Here is a 24,546-nt window from a genome sequence, read left to right as displayed (position 1 = left end):
AAGGAAAACTTACAACGGGCATAGAATCAACAAAAGATGTACGCCGACAGACACCGAATGGAGAGGAGTTTCGAAGTAGGGGACTTGGTTTATCTCAGGCTCCAACCATATTGACAATCCTCATTGAAGGAAAAGGGAAAAGAAAAATTGAAGCCACAATTTTATGGCCCTTATCGCATAGTTCGTCGCATTGGTGAAGTCGCATATGAGCTGGAACTTCTAGAGAGGAGTTGTATCCATAATGTCTTTCATGTTTCATGCTTGAAGAAGGCCATAGGGCAGAACGTCACGGTAGCCATAGACCTTCTGCCGCTCAATGAAGAAGGAAAGCTCATTCTGGAACTAGTCGAGATCATCGAAGTACGTGAGAAGACCCTGCGAAACCGCACGGTGAAGGAATATTTGTTGCGTTGGAAACACTTGCCGTTAGACAATGTGACTTGGGAGGGCGAGCACATTCTTCAGCACCCGACATTGCATTTGGTTGAGGACAAGCAAAATTTGGGACCGAAGGACTATAATGTTCTTGTTATAAAATAAATCATTAATCAAACTATTGTTAATGGGCCGATTGATTTAATATATCTCGGACCCATTTTTGTTTTGATTCCGTAGTTTGTGTTGCCATTGGCTACCTTTGTACACCCCTGGAAAGTTTTCCCGACAGGTATTTAAGCATAGCTTGTAGGTAGTCATTAAGTAGGCAATTTGAATTATTTCTTTGTACTGCGAATTCCTGTTGGAGTTCTTTGTTGTTTGCCATTTCGGAAGTGAAAGATCTTCCCTATTTGGCTCTTTCGATTTCGGTGGGATTTGACACTCACCCTATTCTGGTGCTTGTAACACAGAGTAACATTTCTAGTATCTAATGGAGAAAGATCTTTTCTAGAGGAGTCATAGGGAAAGGAACATTACAGGGAATACATGATCTTCTGAACACTATCCCTCTAATTCTCAATTGTGGGGTTCTCATCTAATTTTGTAGTTGATTCCATGTTTGATTTGTCAATGTTCTTAGAAAGGTTATAAGCAGTACCTTCTTCAAATTTTACATCTCTACTGATTTCAATAGTTCTCTTTCTAAGAACATAAATCTTGTAGCCTTTGGAGGATTCACTATAGCCAATAAATATATGTTTCTTCTTAGATGGTTCTAGTTTAGTTCTCTTTTCTTTCGAAATATGAGTATATACAGGACATCCAAAATTTTTGAGGTGACTTAAATCTAGCTTGTTTCTTGTAAATTCTTCTTCAGGGGTTATGTTCTCTAAGATTGAATGAGGACATCTATTTTGAATGTAAACTGCAATATTAGAGGCTTCAACCAAGAATGAGATATGGAGGTTTTGGTCATGCATCATGGCTTTGATAGAGGTGCAAAATCCTATAAAGTTTTCAGAAATGTATTCACCCCCATTGACAGATCTTAGTGGTTTGATTTTCTTTCCAGTTTGATTTTCAACTAATGCCTTAAATTCTTTGAATTTGGATAACACTTCACTTGATTCCTTAAGTTTTAGGAAGTAAATCCAAGTTTTTCTAGAGAAATCATCTATATAAATTACATGATACAAACACTCACTTAGGGAAGGGACTAACGTAGGACCACACAGGTCGGTGTGAATAAGTTCAAGTATGGTTTTGGATTTATGTTCGCTTTTGGGAAAAGATACTTTGGTATTTTTTCTTAACGCATATCCCTTACATGTTTCAATATGATCAGATTTTAGACTAGGCAAACCTGTTACAATCTTTTCTATAGATGGCAGGGCATGGAAATGAAGATGGCCGAGTCTTCTGTGCCAGATTTCATTTGAGTTTGAAACTTCATGGTTTAAGGCTAGGTTTTGATGGTGACAAAGTTTGTATAAGCTTCCATCTCTAAAATCAATGGTGATTGCGTTCTTAATATTGGAGTTCTTGGGTTAGGATAGAACATTATCTTCTCGAAATGTGATACGATACCCTTGATCTGCAAGGTTAGAGATTGAAACCAGATTTCTTTTGATGCCAGGTACAAATAATACATTCTTTAGCTAAAGAGTGACTCTTGTTTTCAGTTGTATTGAACATGTTCCAATTCTCTTTACTGGATACGTAGAGTTATCCACTGTTGTTACTTCTTTAGTGGAGTAACCTTCAAGAGTTTCGAATTTGTCTTTGAATCCCGTTATATGACGAGATGCTCCATTGTCTATTATCCATGTATTTTTGTTGGTGTTTAGTTCACTTGATAGGGCTAAATAAAATGATAAATTTTCATCCTTTACTTCTGCTAGGGTGGCTTGGATTTTCTTCCTTTCTGACCAGACTTTGTAGTGATCAAATTTGTCACATTTGTAACATTGCACTTTGGACCAATCTCTTTGCTTGTATGTTTGATTTCCTTTTCCTCTTTTTCATTTGTATTGGCGCTTCTTTCCTTTATTGTTTGTATTAGTTTGAAGGGCTTGAATTTCTCCCTCTTGATTTGGACTAATTCCTCTTGTGATTAGTCTTGACTCCTCTTGGGTGCAGTCATTCTTAAGTTGTTCAAAATTTGGTAGTTCAGGTCTAGAGCTCATTCCACGGATAAAAGATTCCCAAGACAAAGGTAACCCTTTCAGGGCTATTAGATATAATTCTTTGTCATCTGCCTGATTTCTGATGGTTGCAAGTTGATCTTTTAATTCTGCAATTTTTAGAAAATAAGATGTAATTGTCTCTCCATTGTGATGTGAAGCAGTTGTTGCTTCAATGTGAGCAGTCTACGGGTATTATTAATTTCAAATGTATTTTTGATACTCGTGAACATCTCATATGCAGTTTTAAGACTTGATATAGATGGAAGTATATGGTCTTTGACAGAATCTATTATGATCTTCATAGCTTTATTATTATGTCTTTTCCAAATTGTTTTATCTGGATCACTTTCAGGTATAGATTTATTTTCTTCCACATATCCTTCTAATTTCAACTCTCAAAGGATGATCATTAGTCGTATCTTCCATGAGCAAAGTTAGTAGCACCTTCAAGTCTATCTTCCAACCTCATATGATTCACCTATCTTCCAACCTTACATGATTCACCATGGTTGCAAATTTGAGATTATTAATGTAGATCTGATATCTGAATGAAACTGAATATTTTGCTCTATCAGTTAGGCTCTAATACCATGTAAATGTCTATAGGATCTCTGATAGAGAATAGAAGGAATGAATTTACTGTTACTCAATTATAATTCTGATATGAATTATTTATATGCTCAGGGCTGTTACTAATTTTGCATGATCAGAATTGAACTAAACTGGATGTGATTATACTTAGTAAACTGTGTGACTGTGATATGCACTATAATTTGATGAACTGCAGAGGCAATATACTATGAATTCACTGCTGTAAGAACAATGTATGCCATGTATTGGTAATCGGTCAAAAGCAGCAACGGGCTTGTATTATATAGAGGTATGAAAAGTCATGTCTACGTAGAGACATGACTCTATGCCACGTAGGGTCATGTCCCTATGTGGACATGAACTTAGTCAATATCAGTAAGTGCCGATTCACTATAATTATGGGCACAACATAACTTAAAGATGACCTGGGATTATAAGGCATATGTTGACATCAAGGTCAAAGTTTGTTTATTACTGACTCACACTTAGTCAATTGGTTAAGCTGCTATCGAGCTTACCTTTCAGTTTGTAGTGTTAACCAAGTGTTCTAGTTACTACCGAGTAATATAGTTGTTACCGAGTTCCAAAATCTTTATACAGTTCATGACGAGCAGTATCTATCGAGCTGTTCAGTGACAGTGTTAATTGAGCTTCACAGTATTAATCAAGTTGCACAGTGTCAACCGTGGTCTCTAGTATCTACCAAGCTTGCAGTATTAGTGATGAGAATCTAGTGTTGACCAAGCCAAGGAGTGTCAACCATGTGATTCAGTTTATATACTGAGTTTCACAGTGTTCACCGAGTCACAAGTGCTAACTGAGTTCAGGCTACTTGGAAGTGATTAGTATGAACCGAGCTTCTACGTCTACCAAGTGCATGACGATGCCGAGTGTTGACTATGGTTGCCGAGTATCAGAACATCACCGAGTTTGTCTGCTGAACCTGAGTGTCAGCAGTTGGGCGGACTTTGTGATTTTGATTGAAACCTATGTTGTAGCCGACTTTGTTGAATTGTGATTTGGACTGGTATATATATAATGAATTATATCATATCCAAATAAGTAAGTATGAAGCGATTATGAAGAGTAGAAGTGCGAATTAAGAAGGCTACAAGCAGTACAAGGGGCAACAAAGATTTATCTATCACAACAAGGTGATCATTACATTTCAAAGGAATCTCAACCAACAAATTAGAGTTGCAGATCAGAGATCAGCCATTGGTTCATCCTAATAGGCGTATCAATTAAATCCCTAGTAGACTTAACAGTCTTTGACAAATCTCTTTACCGAGTGCACACTTCATTGTATGTTTTGTAAATCCTTTCACAAGGTGGACCTAACAGTCCTTATTGCTCCTAACAGGCCAGATCATCAAAAATGATCAATTGTAAGCTTTAACAGGCCAACTTTATACTGCAGTACTAAAGCTTGTGGATATTATCCCCACCCCAGTTTTACTTTCTATTTGGAAGGTTTTTGGGTCACCATATCTTGTGTCAAATTGCTATGAATGTTTATTTGCTTTCATTCTTTCATGCATGCAATTAGATCAGAATATTAATGAAGGATTAATTGGTGGAATAAGATTAAAGTTTTATTGGTTCTTGATTCACCCCTCCCCTCTCAGTAACCTTGCCTACCTCATATTTCCAACAGCATAGCCCATTGCTAATGAGGCTCAATATAACAATATTCAATCTGAGGTTTAGTAAATCACACACACACACACACATGCAGATAATATTAAGTATACACATATTATTGATTTAATACTTGCTTCAGTTCGACTGAAGCTATATCTTTAACAGTAACTTCCAAAATATCCTCCTTTTTTTGAACATTTGTGGTAGACAGACTTTCCATTGCCTTCTTGCTTTTAACTCAAACCGTTTAGGACCTCCTAATTCTCCTTTTCCTTATCCTATTCTTTATGGAACATGGGGGGCTCCTAATTTTTGCTTCTTTTCCTTGGAGTTGAAGCTTTTTGGGTTTCTATTGGCTCCTTGAGGAACCTTTCCAAATCTCCTTTCCGCTTGGATCTAAAGTTAGTTTGTTTAACTTTAATTAGTTCTGTGTCTTCCTAAGCTGCATCTGCTCCTTCTGAACCTCTACTGCCTTTTTGATTGTGGATTCTCGTTCCTTGCTGTAAACCCTTACTCATTTGTTCTTCCTTCTCGTCTCGTGGAAATTTCTTTGAGTTCTTGGGTATTCTTGAATATTATGATGGCCATACGCATGGTATCCACTGCATCTTAAAGGTAATTGAGCACAATTCAAGGTTCAAATCCATTGAAAAACCCTTGCTTTTATGGTAATAATTTTTGAAGGGTGGGAGTTAAGGTCTAGTTGCACATGGACCATGATGTAGACTACAAAGGCTTTGGCCTTGGTATAATCTTGAAAGACAATTTGCCACTCCTTATGTTTAGCAATCATCTCAGATATGTAGGGAGACCAATTTCTTGGTGGAGAATATACATCTGGATCCAAAAAGTGATGTGGAGATTTCCTTTGAGGAATTAAAACCCACATGTTAATGTTTCATAAAAAAAACATTGTTTTGTAAGAAGTATGGCCCTGCATCCTTGGTTAAGTACTTGGTAAAAATGGGTATAAAATAACACTTGGCATGGGGACAAATTTTCGTCATTCATTTGTTTTCCAATTCCTTTGTGCTGAAGAGTACAACTCTTTGAGAGAAAATTGAGTACCTAAACATCTATAGATCAAAGCTCCTCGTAAATTCTTTCTTTCAAAATTCCTGTACATCTAGAATAATGATTGGATAATCTTCAATGGTTGGCATTCATCGATACAGTCTTCTTCTCAGTTTTCCACCTCCCATTTGCTGCAATTTTGTTTTCCAAAATTGTACTGTTTGATTCAGTGACTATCATCATATCCTTAGTGAAAGAGTGATGATGGCTTCCTTACTTGGTGCCAGAGGAAAAAACTAGTTTTCAGAGGCACCAAAAAGTATACCAGCCCTCAAAGGATGTGCTTGTAAACAAAGAATCCACAATAGTAGAACTCTGTTTAAAAACGTATTAGGCATTTAATATAAGCAATCGCAATAAAAAAATGTAAAATGTGGTGATTCAGTTGAAGTGATGCCCCAAAATTCTTTACTTTTGAACTTACCTTGAAATTTTTTGAGTTATTCTTGTATCTGCATTCCTGTACTTCTTGTTCTGATAAGTAGTAACTTTGAGAGCATATGTTCAATGGATGCAGCTTGTATCCAGCCTCACTTGACCTTATTTTTTAACATTAGCTCTCTTTGCTGAAATATTTTTTGTATTGTTTGCATTGTTAAAATTGAGCTCCAATGAAATTTTGCATATGCTACAAACTAGAAAATCTTGGATTGAAGGAGTTTTATTTTTGGAACTCAGTTGGTACTAAGCTTTATATCTTGGCAGACCACAAAAAGGACTGGTTGGATCTATCGTGAAGTAAAGGATCCTGAATCTATTGCGGATCACATGTACCGAATGGCTGCTATGGCTCTTATCGCTGTAGATATTCCTGGTGTAGATAGAGATAGGTATGAAAAGAAAATTGTCAGGTTCAGCTCATTTCTCACAGACTCTACACTTATTCCATGCTTTTATGGGTTGTCCTTCTCTTTCCTTGAAATATTTCTAGTGTTGTTCCTTTGGTATCCTCCCCATGATCATACTCATTGAACTTATTTATTAATTACTAAATCTCATTGACCTTTTCATACTCACCAACACAAAAAAAATTAACATGGTTCAACTCCATGATCTTGGCTCACATTTGCCACTGCATGAATTAGAACAATTATAATGAGACTAAATACATTTATGCATTTATACCATACTTGTTTCAGTATCTTTGAAAATTTTCTTTAAGCACTTGTTTACAAAATTTCATGTTTCAAACACATGTTCTAACTCTGAACATCATTATTTATCTTACTTATTTCAATATTTGTTGTTCTTCAACATTTGTCATGAAATATATCTTATTGCAAAAATGCATAATTGCATAATCTAAACTTCCATGCAAGAGATGATAGTATTTCTGCTGTTATCAGTCTCGGGCCATGCAACCAAATACAACAGGCAAACTTATCCAGATAACTTCCATGCTGACTTTCTTCTTTATTCTATTAAGCTTATACGACCATACTGAAGCTGCAAATTCACAATTTTTATGTTTCTCTAATGGTCTCCTTGAGATCTTTTCCCCAGCTTGTCATTGGTTCTCCTTCAAAACTGCTCTTGAACAATCTCACAGCATTTGTACCATTTTAGGTTATTTTTGGAGCAAGATTTGTTTTTATAAATCAACATATGCATCGTTACATTTGAATTTTTTTATAAGAGATTACATGATGATGTTTTTAAACGGAACATTCGTTAATTGAAGCCATAATTAGAAACAAACAAACAAACAAAGATAATCACTACATAACCATTAAATTATTATTTTAATACCCTTTGTTGTGGTCATCGGTCAAACTATCCTACAAAAAGACTTGGCATAAGCAGGTTCTTTTGCCACAAATATATAGAAGACTGCCCCGTTCTCATCAAAATGCTTTGTGACATGAGCCTACTGTTGAGACCCTCCTAGTACAGATTTTCTAGATATGACCAAGATTACCACAATTTCTCGACCAGAATCCTTCCAACTTGATGTTGTGAATCTAAAACTGCTGCTCCTTGTAGCTGGTTTTCAAATTGAAACCATGATTCTAAGGAAAAATAAGCAGACCCTCCATCTCTTCAGAAAAATAGTGACAAATTTTTCAAAAAATACTACGAAAAACTTTTGTAGATGAGCACTATGACCCAAAATAGACTGGAAGAAGCCACATTTTTTGTGGAAACAATTGTCAAACACCAATGATTGAATCGAAAAAAAACATACACATTTTTGAGGAGAAAAAATGATCAAAACCAAACAAATAATTTTTTTGAGGAAAAGACTATTAAACCGAACATTTTTTTAATGGAAAAATCATACAAAACCTTGCAATGATTTTTTGTGGAAAAGATCAAGAAACCCTTCCATGATTTTTTGTTGAAAAAAAAAAAAACCCTCCCACTTTTTAAAAAAATTAGGAAAATAACCCTTTAGTGATTTGCAACAGCAAATAAAGATGCTTTATTCCAATGTAACACCAGTGCTGGGGTACATCGGGACGAGTTTGCAGGATGATGGGAAAATGGGCCTCATTTTTGGGACGGCGAGGGGACTGCAAGGGGAGGACGGGGTAGGGAGGGGTGTTGTATAGTATACATATAGAACTTGAAATGCTTGTTATGAAATGATGTTTCAATAGAGCATACCAAATTAAAATATTTGAATATAGAAAAATTGCAACATGAACTAGAACCATTGAACATTGAACATAGTTAACATACTACATACCCAATAGCAACATTCAAAAATCAAAATTCAAATAGAAATCAAAGTCCCCATTCCAACGGCAACATGATTGTGGAATGGCGGAGGTAGGGGTACTTGGGTATGCGAGTACCCAGTGCGGGGATGTATCAGGGACAGGTACTTTGAGGTTTGGGGGGGGGGTGCAAGTCCCTGTGTAACATTGCTTTATTCAATAAAAAAAATCATAAAAATTTCTGGAAAAAAACTCTAGGTACCCACAAATTTTTTAAAAAGAAAGTTTTCAAAAAATTAAACTCACTTTGATACCATGTTATTATATACCAATATATACAATAGAGACAAATGGATCTATTTATAAGAGAGATAACATCACAGAGTTTCTGGGCCTTGTTTCAGCTTGAGCCCTGCTATGCAACCTTTGGGTTAACAAGGTCTTGGGTTCACTTTCTATGCTTTAGTGTTAGTGTTTCATATGCCACTTCCAAAGCACTACGACCAAGATGTCCCTCATGGACTCCTTGGTCAAGCTGACTGTTCTTTATGGTTCACGCCACTTCCAAAGCACTACGACCAAGATGTCCCTCATGGACTCCTTGGTCAAGCTGACTGTTCTTTATGGTTCTACTATTTGGGGGCCTTCTTTCTTGGAGTCTGATTGGGCCTCTGTTGAGAGAGTTTAGATCCTTATGCTTGACGCATCCTCAAATGTCATAGATCCATTCCCCATAGAATCATTTTGGCCGAGTTCAATGGTCATCACTTCAGGTTGGGGACCATCTTTGATCTGGTTTGGTTTTTTTCACCAATTACGGGGCTTCATTGACTCCTCAGAGGGTCGTGATAGATACTCATACTTAGGTTATTGCTCCTCTGTGGCAGTTGCCGGGTCTGACACCTTACTGGTAGGGCCCACTATTGGTTCGCTTAGGCTTTAGCCCTTCTTGATTCGATTGGGATCTCGATTGACCACCTTCCACTATTTCAATTCTCCCTTGACACCTTGGGTCACCTCCTCCCCTCCTGTTAGTAGTTGAACGGGCTCATCAAAGTCGATATCTATAGACAATGTTGTATCACGACTTGGACCAACCCCCTTGGGGGTTTTTGGTCGAGGATGTCCTACATTGAGCATTACATGGATATTGAGGACGAGATCATTGTTCACCGTTGTTACCTTACTTGTCATTGGTCTCATACTCTTCACATCTCGTTGGGATCCTTCAGGGTGGGCTCACACTAGTTTTGCATTTAGATGGACCATTCAATTGCTAGGGAGGATAGGATTTGTCACCTCTGCTCCCTTGGGGAGGTAGAGTCTTAGATTCATTTTGTTTTTTGCTGTCCCATTTATTATGAGATCAGGAGCAGATTCTACTGCATATTTAGAGGGTGCAAGAGGCTATCCTCCTTTTTCAAATATACCGATCAACAGTGCCTTGCTCTTTATTTGCAGGAAGCCTTGCAGCTCTACGTTCACGAAATCGATTGATTGTGTTGTGTGTTGTTCGTAACGCAAAATGAGACAATGGTATTTGCTTGATTATCATTTAGAAACAAGAAACATTTATAGGCTATTACATAGATAAAGTTTCTAAAAGAAACTAAAGATTATCAATAACAAAAATAGAACTAAAATGGAAGTATTTAGACTAATAAAACACAGTATTGACCATTAATATTGTAGAAATTATTCTAACACCCTCCCTTAATGGTTAATCTATCAATTATACCAAGTTGACCCCTAAATCTGACAAACTTATTTGGTTCCAGAGACTTGGTGACAACATCAGCAATATGATCTTCAGTAGGAACAATCTGCAGCTGAACTGATCTATCTTGTACCAGCTTGTGGATGTGATGACAATGAAGCTTAACATGCTTGGTATGTTTATGGAACACTTGATTTTTGGCTAGTTTGAGCATCCCTTGATTATCAATGCACAAGAGAGGACTTGCTTGTGACATTTGCATGTTTAAAGCCAAACTGTTTCACAAGCTGTCTTAATTGTTCCTTGATATTTTGCTTCTGTCGAGAAAAGAGCTGCAAGCTGCTGCCTGCTGCTTCTTGCTGGTCATGTGATAACACCTGTACCCAGATTGAACACATACCCAAAGGTAGATTATCTATTAGCCACTGATCTTGCCTAATTTGAGTTTGTAAATTCAATCAACTTTGGATTCTTGCACGTATTAAATAGAATGCCAAAATCTGAAGTGCCCTTCACATATCTCAACACTCGCTTCGATGCAACCCAATGATTAATCTTTGGGGCTGTTATGAAATGAGAAATATAGCTCACAACAAAATCGAGATCAGGTCTAGTGGCAGTGAGACAAATGAGGTTGCTCACTAGTTGATTAGATGTCATGTCTTTCACCATAGGTGAATTAAGGCTTGGATAATAACTTTAGCCTTTCTCCGTAGTTATGGAGGCAGGTTAACTGTCCTGTATCCGAAACTTGTCAAGCAGGCTTCTGGCATCCTTAGAGTGAGAAATAAGAATATTGCCATCTGTTTGACAGACTTTAACACCTAAGAAATAGTGAAGCCCCAAATTAGTCATGTTAAAACTTAAAACCCTGACACAGATCCCAAATGTGCTAAATTGCTACTAATGATCAAGTCATCAACATAGACAACAAGAAAAAGATTGTAATTTCCAGAGTGTTTGACATACACGAATACAAATATAAATTTTGATGGACTGCACAAAAATCTATAATCAATCTCGTACTTATCAACCTTGATATACCAAGCCCAAGGATCTTGTTTCACGCCATAGAGATATTTCATTAGTTTGCATACCTAACGTTCTTTGTCGGCAACCTTGAAACTAGGACGCTGTGCTATATAAACTTCATCTTACAATTCATCGTTGAGGAATGCACTTTTGACATCCGTTTGATGGACTTTCTATTCAAATAAAATCATAATAGCGAGAAGAAGATGAGTTGTGCTCATCTTGTTAGTAGGAGAAAAACTTTCCTCATAGTCAATGCTCTCTTGCTATGTGAATCTTTGAGTTACCATCCTTGCCTTGTATTTGTGATGTCCCCTCTTCGAAATAAGATTTAATGAATAGATGATAATATTAAATATAAATGAATAAATAGATAAATACTAATATGATATGATTATAATATAATTACAATACAAATAAACAACTAAATAATAGGCATGTGCATACAATACAACAGTACATTGTGAGCCTATTTGAGAATCTTGGGTTCGAGTCTACTCGAGCATAGCTAATAATAATAATAATTAATCACAAGAAGTAATAATAATTAACCTTGGATTGAGCCTATTATCGATAATTTTTTTTTTTTTAATCAAAATATTAAAATAGTAAATCATAATAACAGAATTAAAGTAAATAAAAAATAATCTAGTATAAGCTATTATTAGAATAATAATATGTATGATACATTCTATGGTATTATGAGTATGGAGCCGTTGAAGAAAACTACAGTTGTGCTAGGACTTTTAAACCCCGCTACTGGCGCTCCTGCACAGAGTCAGAGATTTTGTGTCATAACCCCATATTGATATGTAAAACTTATGAATATATTTTAATAGCTATAACATATATATATTTGAATCATCATCTTATTGTCAATATTTTCATTACTCATAATGATTAATAAATTAGACACCTTCATGTTATCCAAGCGATGATAGTTAACAAAAATATATCAAGCCAACGTAATATTTAAACTCAGATATTAATATATTAATATTTAATAACAGGGATTAGCGCTAATAATGTGGTCTAAAATAAATAAAATATAATAGCTACCCTTAGAAGGGTTGTAGGGTGGCAGGCCCATTACATATTTAAGAGCTGCACTGATATAAAAGGGAAGACACCATCTGACAATACAGATATGAAGGGACACATAGAGACTTGAAAGAAATCAAAACATCATTTGAAAAGGTTGACACCAAGAAAAGAACCTAAGGAAGGGACGAACCAATCAAATCACAGCAGAAATGCCACCGATGGAACAGTCGGTGTACACAAGGGTGTCTGACGCAAGACACGTGTTCATAAAAATCCAGTCACCAAGAGGATTAAGTTAGCATACATAAAGTCCACAAAATACAAAGCTCATAATGTATGATAATATTGGAATAGTAAAAAATTTCCCTAAAGGACGAGATCATCAACCTGGTCCAAGACTCTGACAAAGAAGGTATAGACTTCGGAGTTTGGACCGACTCATGATATTAAATAAGCTTCTATATTATAAAAACTCCCTCTACATTATTAAGTGGATAAAGGTATAGACATATACATGTATAAATACCATCTTTTTATGTATAGTATGACATTAAATATATGGTAATTATATATTTATATAAGCAAGTATATTTCATAAACATCATATATGGATTAAATCATGAAGGAATCATAGTAAATATAATCATGAAGCATATGATCCAAGTACAACTTGGTGGAGGCATTCGTTGTGAATGTCAAGATATGATCCAAACCTAGCTTGATGGAGGACATTTGTTATGAGTGTCATGGTATGATCCAAGTGCACTTGGTGGAGAACGATCGAAGTATAACTTGGTGGAGTGCATTCATTGCGAATGTCACGAAACGATCCATGTATAACTTGTGGACATTCATTATGGATGTCATATTATGATCCAATAACTTGGAGAACATTCATTACAAATGTCAATTATTTCAAGTTAGACAACTTATTAAAGATATGAAATATTCAATTAGATTTATAATGAACTTACCAATTTCTTGTAGTCATTATGGTCCCAAACTAACCTCGATAATGGGGACATTACATTTTGCTTGCGATGGGAAGGTGAATCTGGAGCAGAATGGGCCGAAGGGTAAAAAAAAAATAGTGTGTTTGTTGCAAAAACACACTGATTTTTGTGCTGAAAAAAACATCATTGTTGACGGATGATAGGGCGTGTGTGGGGTTTGTGATTGGAGTGACGACTTTGTCTACTAGGGCACGTAAGGCTGCTCTTAAGGCCATATGGGACGGAACCATTTATGGGTTTTGGAGTAGAGGTAGTTGCTCTAGAATTTGAAGATTATGGGCCCCCTAATAAGCATAATAGAAAAGCCATAGTCATGGTGAGCGTTTGAATAGACATAGGGAGTTTACCATAAAGAATTATGCCACCGTGGATTTAGATGAAGAGGTTGAAATGGAGATGGTCCACAATGAAGAAATCTTCTTAGAGCTTGGACTAATGGGAAGGATTTAGGGGCAAGTGGCCAAGCTTAAATGAGCTCCATAAATGGATTACTAATTTCTAGGAGCCCACACTAGATGGGTATGTTCTTCCTTGTGGTGTTTGAAAAGGTTCATGACGAGAAAAAAGTTTTATGTGACTACCACTGGTGTTGGGAAGATGAGTTCCCTTTGATGCTGAAGCCATGGCATCACCTTTTCTCACTTGTTACTGAAGTTTTTAATAAAGCTTCCATTTGGGTAAGACTCCCTAATCCTCCATTATATTTCTGGTTTGATTCCTATCTTGAAGCTATTGGAAATTTATTGAGTGATTCTCTTTCGGGGGATGATGAATCTTCAAATATTTTGCATTACACTCTTGCCTAGATTTTGGTAGAAATGGACACTGCTTAGGGCTTTCTAGTGGTAATAAAAATTAAGACTTCAAAGGGTTATTGGCAGCAGTCTTTGGATTATGAAGGATTTCCTTTTAGGTGTAGAAGGTGTTTTAAAACAGGTCATTTGGTTGATCAGTGTATCAAACCAAAAATACAGATAACAAATACCTGGTGGAAGGATTTCTACCAGTCATTATATAGTAGAGAAGAAGGATGCATGGAAGATGGATGGTATATTGCAAAGCTATTCTCAGGTTGTTATGGGGAAAAAACTGCAGCAAGAATTTAAATCTGAGTGTTCCCCCAACATTAAATAATGTTAACGTTATTGATACCGTGGATAGTAAAGTATTGATGCAAAATAATACTGCTACTATGCCATAATGCTGGAGAAGAAAAGGCATGTATGATCATGTGGCAAGGTAGACTTAGTCAAAGAAGAAAGTAAACATCTGCATCAACATGATAAGAGTAGATTATGAGCGGGTGATAGTTCTGAAGAAAAGCTAATCTTGCATGGCAAGATGAGGTAGCCAAGATGGAAGGTGGCTAGGAAATGGTGAAAGGTAGAAAAAGGAAAAATGTGAAGAAATCATTTGACATGATTCTTTGTTCTCAGAAGAAGGGTAGAGACTAGATCAAATTATGATAGCTTCTTTGTATTTGTTTACTAATGCTTTCTAATGGGTACTTATTAATGGGTCTCTTGGGGTTTACCTTTCATTTGGGAGGTGGCTCTCCTGGATGTAGCCGTCCTTGGTACAAGGCAAGTTCTGTCCTGCTTTGATTAATAAATTATAAATTATTACCGAGAAAAATAATATAACAATATATCGTTGATATAATAATAGAATATATAATTGTTATATATATATATATATATATATATTAAAGAATTAAAATAATAATAAAATTAAAATAATAAAAATATAATTAGAATACAACATAATTAAACTTAATTAAATGAAGGGTCAAAAGGCATAAAGGAAAAGTTGTGTCTCCCTCAAACATGAGATATAGAAAGGGAGAAGAGAACTTTATTTGGAATGAGGGAGAAAGGAAGAAAAGAGTATAGGAATTAATAAAGAGTTGTAACTCTTTCAAATGGTAGTAAATTTGAAAGGTTGTGACTCTTCTAAAGGGCAACAATGATTGAAGGTTGTGACTATTCTAACGGGAAACAATGATGAAGGGTGTGACTCTTTAAAGAGGTGGTAATTTTAAAAGGTTGTGACTCTTCCAAGGGGTAGTAAATCTAAAACATTATGACTTCCAAAGGGGCAACAATGATGAAAGGTTGTGATTCTTCTGAAAGACAACGGTGATGAAGGGTTGTGACTCTTTTAAAAGGTGGTGTTTCTGAAATGTTGCAACTCTTCCAAAGGGTACTAAATCTAAAACATTCAACTTTTCCAAAGGGGCAGCAATGATGAAATGTTGTGACTCCTTCGTTGGGTAACGATGATGAAGGGTTGTGAATCTTTTAAAGGGTGGTAATTTTGAAAGGCTGGACTCTTCCAAAGGGTGACAACAATGAAGTTCTGTGACTCTTCAAAAGACTAGAATTGTAAAAAGGTTGTGACCATTGCAAAGGGCATACATGATGAAGAGGTGTAACTCTTCTCCATATTGGAAAAAATAAATGGAGGATGTTTCATTTGAGGGACAAGGAAGGGAGAGAGATTTGGGGAATAATGTATTACTCAAAAGGTAACAATGAAAAGTGGTGACTCAATTCTAATGAAAGGTGGTGACCTTTTCAATAGAGTTTGAAGGAGATTTCATTCCAAGCCAAAATAGAGGAGCAACAATAAAAGATTATTATTCAAATTGTGAGAGCAAGGGCAAAGTAAAAGATGATCCATAGGGGACAATACAATATTTATCTAGAGTATTGTTTGCATGATACTCGTTCTTGTAAATCCATTTGTAGTTGATAGGTTTCTTATTGGGAGGAAGATCAGAAGGGACCTAAGTATTGTTCTTTAGAAGACCATTGTACTTAGCTTCCATAGCCTTTTCCCACTCAAGAATTCTTTTAGCCTTTGAATACGTGTGAGGCTTAGATGTTGTGGACCGTGTCTTCTACTTGCTCTTTTTGCAAATTGATTTGCCTTCAATGAGCTCATCACCATGAAGATCCCCTATAGTTGTTGCCCACCACTTAGGTCTAGGGTTGTCGAACAAATTCATATGAATGTATGTCTAGAGAAAAGTTAGTGTAGTATCATGCCAGATAGACTCCTCATTTTAGAGTCAGAGTGATCTAAAGCACTCGCATCAGGTAATCCTAAGGGAAGAGAAACACCCAAATCAAAACTCATGTAATGGTCCCAATGCCTCGTGCTGTAGGTATGACAACCAAGGAGATCTTATGGTCTTCCCAATTGTCATACACTGGCTATCGGCAAGCCTCCCAATGACCTTAATGATTGTACGATGGTGTAGGACTTTGCTACCTCCGATAATCTCCAGAATTCAATCGTTTAATAGGCTGCCATAGGTGGTTGTCCTCACTGATTGGTTTGTGCCGTAGCAATGAAACACTATATAATGGAATGCCCACCCATTATGATGTGGCGATCAAGCCCGTACGATGGGAAGTAGAGCTTACTTTGTTGTGGCATCTGTATGGCTTATGCAGGGATAGGGTGTTTGTATAATAGACACAATCGCTCAACTCCTTCCTCAGTATGAAGCTCTCTCTCTCTCTCTCTCCCCCCCCCCCCTCGGAATGATGATGCTAGGATATTGCTGATTAAACAACATGTGATGCAAATTGTAGATTAGATCGCCAAGGATGAAATTCACACGTGCACTACAAAATTCATATTTAGTAATGATAACACTTTAGATTATCACAATCTTCAATTGAGAGCAAAGTAGAATAGGGTGAGGAGTTGCACCCATCAAAATTGTGGATGCCAAGTAGGGAGGATCTTTCACCTTCGAAATGGTAGACAACAGAAGTCCAACTGAAATTCTCAATCACAAACAAAATATCCAACTCACAACAACTAAAGCGACCTTATATATGGCTTTAGGGAAACTTAACTGAAGTACATTACAATTCATAGTAAGTAGATGGACGAAAAAGACCAATAGTGTCAAAAATCATACCATCACGATTGAATACGAGATGAACTATCTTTACATATACCATGCTTGGAAGACTCCTCATCTTGAGAGTTAGAGTGATATGAAGCCCTCCCATCAAGTGATCCTAAAAGGGAAGATGAACATCCAAATCAAAACTCATAGTAGTAAATGAAAGAAAAGGAACGATACACTCAAAAACCACAACATCATGAGTGAAAATGAGATCAATAAACAACATCTATCAATTGGTATGCCTCATGATTGTTGTTGCAACCTTAGTTACTGATGTAACCTCCTAGAGCCTAGAGGCGGAAGCGGATGTGGATGGATGCGGGATGCGTTTGGAAGCACGTTGGATGCTGACAAGATGCGTTTATTGAGTGCTAACTTCTGTTTACTGACCAATCACAGCCCAGAACTCTATCACAGACTCAGTCACTGCCCAAAACTCAGCTACAGGCCTGGTACGGGCCTCAATCATCTTGTACAACACCCTTAATGGAGTATTTCAGACTTATATGGAACTGCTGTAGCAGTTCCTAACATAGACATCTCCTTTTGTGGCAGTACAACCCTCCAGCAGGTATGTATATAGCAAAGGAAGCCTTGGAATGTGTAAAGTCCCACTCCAACTTTGGATGGCTCTCACAAAACTCCCAACATTGCCCAGATTGGTATGGCCAGCTGATAGACAATTTGTAACAGCAATTAGCACTCAATAAACTCCCAACAGATAGACAATTATATATTACCCTGTGTGATCAATGTTGGGTATTTTGTGAGAGCCAGCAAATAGACAATTATATATAATGTTTACCAATATTATATATATTAAATGTATAATAATATTTAGCAATATTTTATATAAATAAATAAATAAATAAATATATATACACACAGAGAGGCATCCATATGCATCTGGATCCCTCCCAAAAAAAATCACGCTTCTCGCATCCGTTTCTGAGTCCGCATCCGAATTGGTAACTTAGGTTGCATCCAATAAACATAAGGTTTTGGCTCTTGGAATCCATTTTGACATGTACAAATGAGTAGTAGACTGTAGAATAAACCATAGATCGAAATCTCACCGAGAAGTGGCAAGAACTCTAATTCTCGTGAGAAGTTTTGGAAAGTGCGAAAACTTATAGTTTTTTCGTGATAAGTTTGCCAAGAAGTTCTCAAATTCTTGGCGAGAAGTTGCATACTTTTCCCAATAACTAAAGAAATTCTCACGGGTGGCACCAATAAATCTGGGACGCCAAGCGAGTTACCATATAGTGACCCATTTAACAATTTGCAGCCTTTGGAGGAGAGAAGGGTTTTGGTAGAGAGAAATAGTCATTGGCAGTGTTGTAGATCGATTGCAAGTGGATTTGAAGTGGATTTAAAGAGAATTTCCAAGCAAATCCGGATTCGAAGGAGGGTGGTTTTGTAGCGGAATTGGATGGCATTCAAGAGGAGGGCGGTGAGAGAGAGGATATTGAGAATCAAGATACATATGACAAGGAGTCATTGCTAGTGCCAACATCAGCTACATCTAGGATCAATATCGAGTCACAGCCACAGCCGCAACCATAGTGAATTGCCTAGGGCTAGACCCCTCCCCACTCCCATAGTTTTTACTAGAGCTACTGGGAAGGGGAAGAGTAGTTTCATTTTATACCTGACATTTGTATTTGCTTATCTTTTTACAAAGACAATTTTCTATTGTAAATTCTAGTTATCGGATTCATGCATCCAGGGTGCAAGTAAGGTCCATAGACCGGTCCGTGCACGAATCCATGCAAACCTGCAAGGTCAAACATAGACCTTGTGTAGACCCTGCCCGGACCCCCAGGCCAAATACATTGTGGGCCCAGAAAAAACATGGAAAATTACATTGTGGACCCATTCTCATTATTTCATTATTTTTTATTATCATCATTGTTAGTTGGTTTTTTAATTACCATTATTTTCATTTCCATCATTTTTGTTACTATTATCTGTAGTTTTTTGTTCATTTTGGTTTATAGTTCCTTTTATTTTATTTATTTTCTTTTGACTTTTTTCTTGCCAACTCTTTCTTAGATCCTTTGTTGTGTGGACATGTGTGCCCTTATTAAATATATCCTCTAGTTTGTCTACAACAACTCATTTTTCTTCTCCAACTATTCTCGTCTTGATGATGGATCACTGAGTGTGATTTGAAATGTTGATGCAAAAAATTGGCACACAATCAAACCTAGAAATGCATCTCAATAATATGATAGATTGTGGAAACCTCTTCATGTTAACATGAAAAATGTTTTTTTTGTTTTTTGCTACCTAACCCTAAAACGCCCCCTTTATATTTGATGTCGAACTCATTTTAGACTCATCTGATCACTCATTTTGCTCTCTCATTCTTGCAAGTTTGAAGTGAAGTGATTGAATAACAAGGAGATTGATTATGGAGTGATAATTTCTTGCTTGATGGCAGATTTGAGTGTTGAAGGTCCATGGACATGAATTGGGTACAGACCTGGACCCAACTCACTCCCCGGATGTGTGAGTTTGGTAATTGGATTCAAAACTCTAGTTGCTTGCAAAAAAAAACCTGTAGAGGCCTGTGTAGAGAAAGAAATAGAGGATTTTTTTTGAGATCACATGAATCTGCAAAAAAGAGCTCCTAGAGCTGTTGGAAACCTTAGACTTTAGAAACAGATTACACAGGGCATAAAATAAAGATTCACTGGTCATGAAATGCGGTTGTTGTGACCCTGTTACATGGGCTCTGGTAAGGAAAAAAATTGATTTAGGCACGAAAGGCCATTGAGCACAACTGCAGAACGTGGAAGCAAAGGTCGCAACTGCCAGACAAAACCATCAGAATCTGACATAGGTTGTATTTTCAAAAATACTAAAGACAAAGACCAATGGAACAGAACAGTGCTAGGACCCATGGAGAGTAAAAATGGAATGAAATAGTTCGCATGGAGGGTAAAACAATTATGACATTTTCCAGAGACACCTGAACTTAAAATGCAAGGCCAAAAAATCCCACAGGAACTAAAATTTTGAATAATGGTATATGAAAAACCCATGAAATTTAGAAAATAAATTTTTCTCTGGTACTATGTAACACAAAATGATATAATAATAATTGCTTGATTATCATTGAGAAATGAAAATCTTTGATAGGCAATTACATCAACCAAGTTTCTAAAAGAAACTGAAGGTTGCTAATAACATAAATAGAAATATTCTAACTAAACTGAACTGAAAGTATTTAAATTAATAGAATACAATTCTTTTCTCTTTTAATCAATAATAGGCCTTAGCCAATTTTTTTATTAACTTTAAAAGAATTTACAAAACCTGGTTCAGTGTGGGCACTGGTAGGAAAGAACCGGGTAAAGGAAACTTCGGATCTTGCATAATACCTCCAAGAGTAAGACTTAGAGTATTACATAACTATATGATATCCCGTTTTGAGAATTACATCATGAACTTTTCTACTTATTACAAACAGAGAAAAGTATTACAAAGTCGCTTATTCAAGTCCTTTTCTGCTTTAGTACTCATAAGAAAACCTCCTGAAACTCTTGCCTGTTGTTAGGTCTATATCTGCACAGCACTCGTTGCCATCATCAACTAACATAACACCCTTGTTAGTAATCAAAATTGCACTTGGCCCTCGCGCAAATTGCAAACCCCACCTGCCCGGAATTTGCACTTGGAAGATTTATTCTGCCATCACACAAATTACAAACCCCACCCCCCAGAATTTGCACTTGGAAGATTTTTTCTGCCATCGCGCAAAATACAAACCCCACCCGCTTCAGAGTCAAAAAGATATCTAAACCTGCCATAAGGTATCTTATCAACTTTCCTTGCTTTTCGTTCCACTAATAAAGATATAGACACTTATACAGCTTTAAATGACTATCCCTTGAAAATATGGAAAGATAACAAAGTATCTGTATGAGGAGATCCACATTGATAAATGAAGTTTTCTTCTCTGCACCTAGACATACATATGCACGCCACACTTAACTCTAGGTATACCGTATGCCTATAACTAGATGCCCATTTTCCACAAATCAAGGCAACGATCGGATCTGGAATAAACTGCATTTGAGAATCTGGAAGTGCACCTTGAGTCCATTGCATGTGTTAAAGAAATCCATTAAATTAATAACCATTTACACTATTTCATTGACAATAAAGAAACCATACCAGCTTATGAATGCACAGATTGACATTTATCCATCAGCCATTAACTGAGGGGTACTGACCTTTTTTCCTGTATTGCCAAGTTTACTTCATCTCCAACAAATCTAGATATAATGTCTATTAATTTCATATGGCTGGTAAATTTTAACACCTGCTTATCTCCTATCTGTAATGTGAAACTCCCTGCAAGCAAGAAGTCTCTACTTTTTTATAGATATAAATTTGTATCTTGATCTCAACCTTTCAATACCTGCGCCCTTGATTCATAAGTCATAATTCCTATTCAGCCATCCTTCCATACTTCATGGATTAAATAACAGTCATTTATCTTTTTATAAAAGGTTAAAGCAATGAAAATAACACTTATAGCTAAATGATGAGTCTGACAGATTAACCACAGAATATCATTATTGAAATCAACAAAGTGCCATTACACCTTTTTAAATGATGAGACAGGCATTTTTCTTTCCACACCCAGATCACTGAATTATGGAAAATACACTAATGCTACTCCTTTGATCTCTAATCCTAATTCCAACTACACAACCATCCAATACAACTTCTGCTACAAACTGGTCTGTATATCCAATTAAATATAAATATCGTAACCTATATTCATATATAAATATAAATATTTTTATGTGTTGTAGCCATCCAGAAATAATACAGCTTACTGCTGCAAATTATATTCATATCTGTAAAACTGTAATATACAAAATGTGTGTGTGTGTGTGTGTTTACACTTTACAGCCACCCAGAAATAATAAGACATTCTCCTTTGAATACAACAGCATCATTGATATCATTAGTATGACCACCTTCCAAATGATCATATTTACCAATACTAATCATATTTTTATTGTTCATAGACTACTAATTCCATTTTCTGAACCATTGACTAGAATATAGTTATACCAACGCAGCTCCAGAATATTTATGTTTCCCGACTTACCATCAATCCTTAGTTTCAGTAGCACTAACAAGGTTACCTTAAATATGAAATGCTTATTTCATCCAAAAATAGTCAATAAAATTGAATAAAACCTTTTAACATTCAATTGAATCGTCAATACTGCTTATCAAATAGAGCTGTGGATTCCTAGAAAATTTCAAATTAGAAAGAAATATAATACTGCTATTGTTCCTGACCAAATAATTTTAGAAAGGTGTTTAAGTAATATTGAAACATGCTCATTTCCTAGCACAAATCTCTACTTTATAGGAGAATTCATAAGATGATAAATACACTTCTTAGGACTTATTTATAATCAGGTACCATACCAATTTGAACCAGAAAACCAGAATTAATTCTTGATTCAAAAATTCTCAACCATGAAGTCACACCAAAATTAGACAACTCACTAATGATAACAAGGTCTTTCATTATATATCTATAAGTCTTAGATATATTAGTTGTTCTACAGCCAAAATGAGACTTGCAGATAACAGTATACTTCTCTGGCCAAATTCCTTAACCAAGCCTCAGACTAAACCATTTCATAGCTAGTCCTAGGTTCAAGCTTAAACCAAAAAACACTATACCAAGGAAGTGCATGCATAGGATAGTAATATATAAAGACTATACCCAACCTGATTGTCCATCTTTATCTTTTTTCCTTTGCAATCCTGCTCCTTTCCTTTGCCCTTGTTCTTGCTCGATGAAACTTCTCCAAATGCATAGGTCACATTGGCTATTTTGATGATCTCGTTTCTAGTCTCCAACAAATCCTCATGCAGATACTTTTGGAACCAATGCTGGATCTGGGACGCTTGACATGCAGCAGAGACATCAGAAAATCCAAGTTATGAGCCATCGCTGGCTTTCTTTCTCAAACGCACCCCAATCCTCTCTGAAGATAATAAGGTAATGCAGAAATTGCTTATCGACAAGGTCATAATTCCTAGGTAAAGGCATTGTGAGATCTGCATCTATATTCACCAAAGCCCTGCCTAGGCCTAACATAATTTATTTTTAAAAGATACTCCTACACAGCTGCTCTACTCTTGCCTCGTCTTTTTCAAACTGCAAAGAAATGGCAATGAACATGGCTAGTATATCATGGTTAGCTCTAAATCTATCCATTTGATCGCCTATACTTCACATTGTTCTTCATCTTGATCACCATGTGATTTCACATTCACTCAGATTTTTCATTTCCAAAGTTTGGATTTTTCATCTCAAGTCTTGAAACTGTATTTCAGGCTTCTCAATTTGGATCAAATCCCGTCTTTGCATTTAGATTTTCCTCCCATTACTCATCAATCTCCGCTTTGTATTTTGGGTATTAGATCTCACGTTGTTCTCCATCATGATCATCACGCGATTTCACATTTCACTTAGATTTTTCATTTCAAAGGTTTGGATTTTTCATCTTAAGTCTTGAAATTGTATTTGCAGGCTTCTCAATTCGGATTGGATATCCTCTTTGAATTTGGATTTTCCTCCTATTACTCGGCAATCTCCACTTTGTATTTTGGGTATTACATTTCATGCTGCGCTGAAATTGGAGGTTGCTTAGAAATTTATTCCAAGGGATGTTGGAAACCAGACCCCTGTTGGAATTTTGTTCCAAGGGAGTTTGGAATCGGAGATTGGTATTCCAACCTCTCTTGGAAATCCATATTTAGGTCAATATAAAAAATCTGTCGAGTATTAGACACCTCGTCATGAAAACTCAATTTTTTTCCATGTTTGGATTCCTCTTACAAAGGCAGATCAAAATTCATTGTTGACTCAATCTTTTTTCAATGTTTGTTAAGAGCTTGATAACAAATCAAACATGGTTGGAATCTCACCTACAAATCCAAATTTCAACCCCTATTTCAAGATTTTTCATTCTTTATTCAAATCGGATTTCATAATGCTATTGGAAATTTGTTCCAAGTCAGATCGCATGTCTGACCTAGCTTGTAAATTCTTTTGAAGTTGACTTCGAAATTTCACTAGTAGCTGGGCCCATTTCGAAATTTCCCAAGGACAAATCTACAGAAAGTCTGAGTAACTCTTTTCATACTTCACGAGGATTGGGTAGAATTTCCATATGTTTGAGGATTTCCCATTATTGATGGGCAAGATTTGATGAGTGAGGAAAAATCT

At 36.3% G+C, this 24,546-nt stretch overlaps 1 protein-coding gene across 1 annotated transcript in view; it reads left to right on the top strand.

Annotated features, from left to right (window-relative positions):
* Nucleotides 1-24,546, top strand: part of LOC149566162 (Metal-dependent phosphohydrolase) — a 161,559-nt gene that overhangs the window by 15,498 nt on the left and 121,515 nt on the right. Inside the window, exon 2 of the mRNA XM_089819583.1 lies at nucleotides 6,579-6,703. Within this exon, the coding sequence (XP_089675709.1) occupies nucleotides 6,579-6,703 (125 nt within the window). The remainder of the gene's footprint in view (nucleotides 1-6,578; nucleotides 6,704-24,546) is intronic.

The sequence above is a fragment of the Cupressus sempervirens genome, chromosome 3 (assembly GCF_028749045.1).
Source record: "Cupressus sempervirens isolate cs-2001-9-10 chromosome 3, ASM2874904v1, whole genome shotgun sequence".
Classification (NCBI taxonomy): domain Eukaryota; kingdom Viridiplantae; phylum Streptophyta; class Pinopsida; order Cupressales; family Cupressaceae; genus Cupressus; species Cupressus sempervirens.
This window is presented reverse-complemented; position numbering and strand designations above follow the sequence as displayed.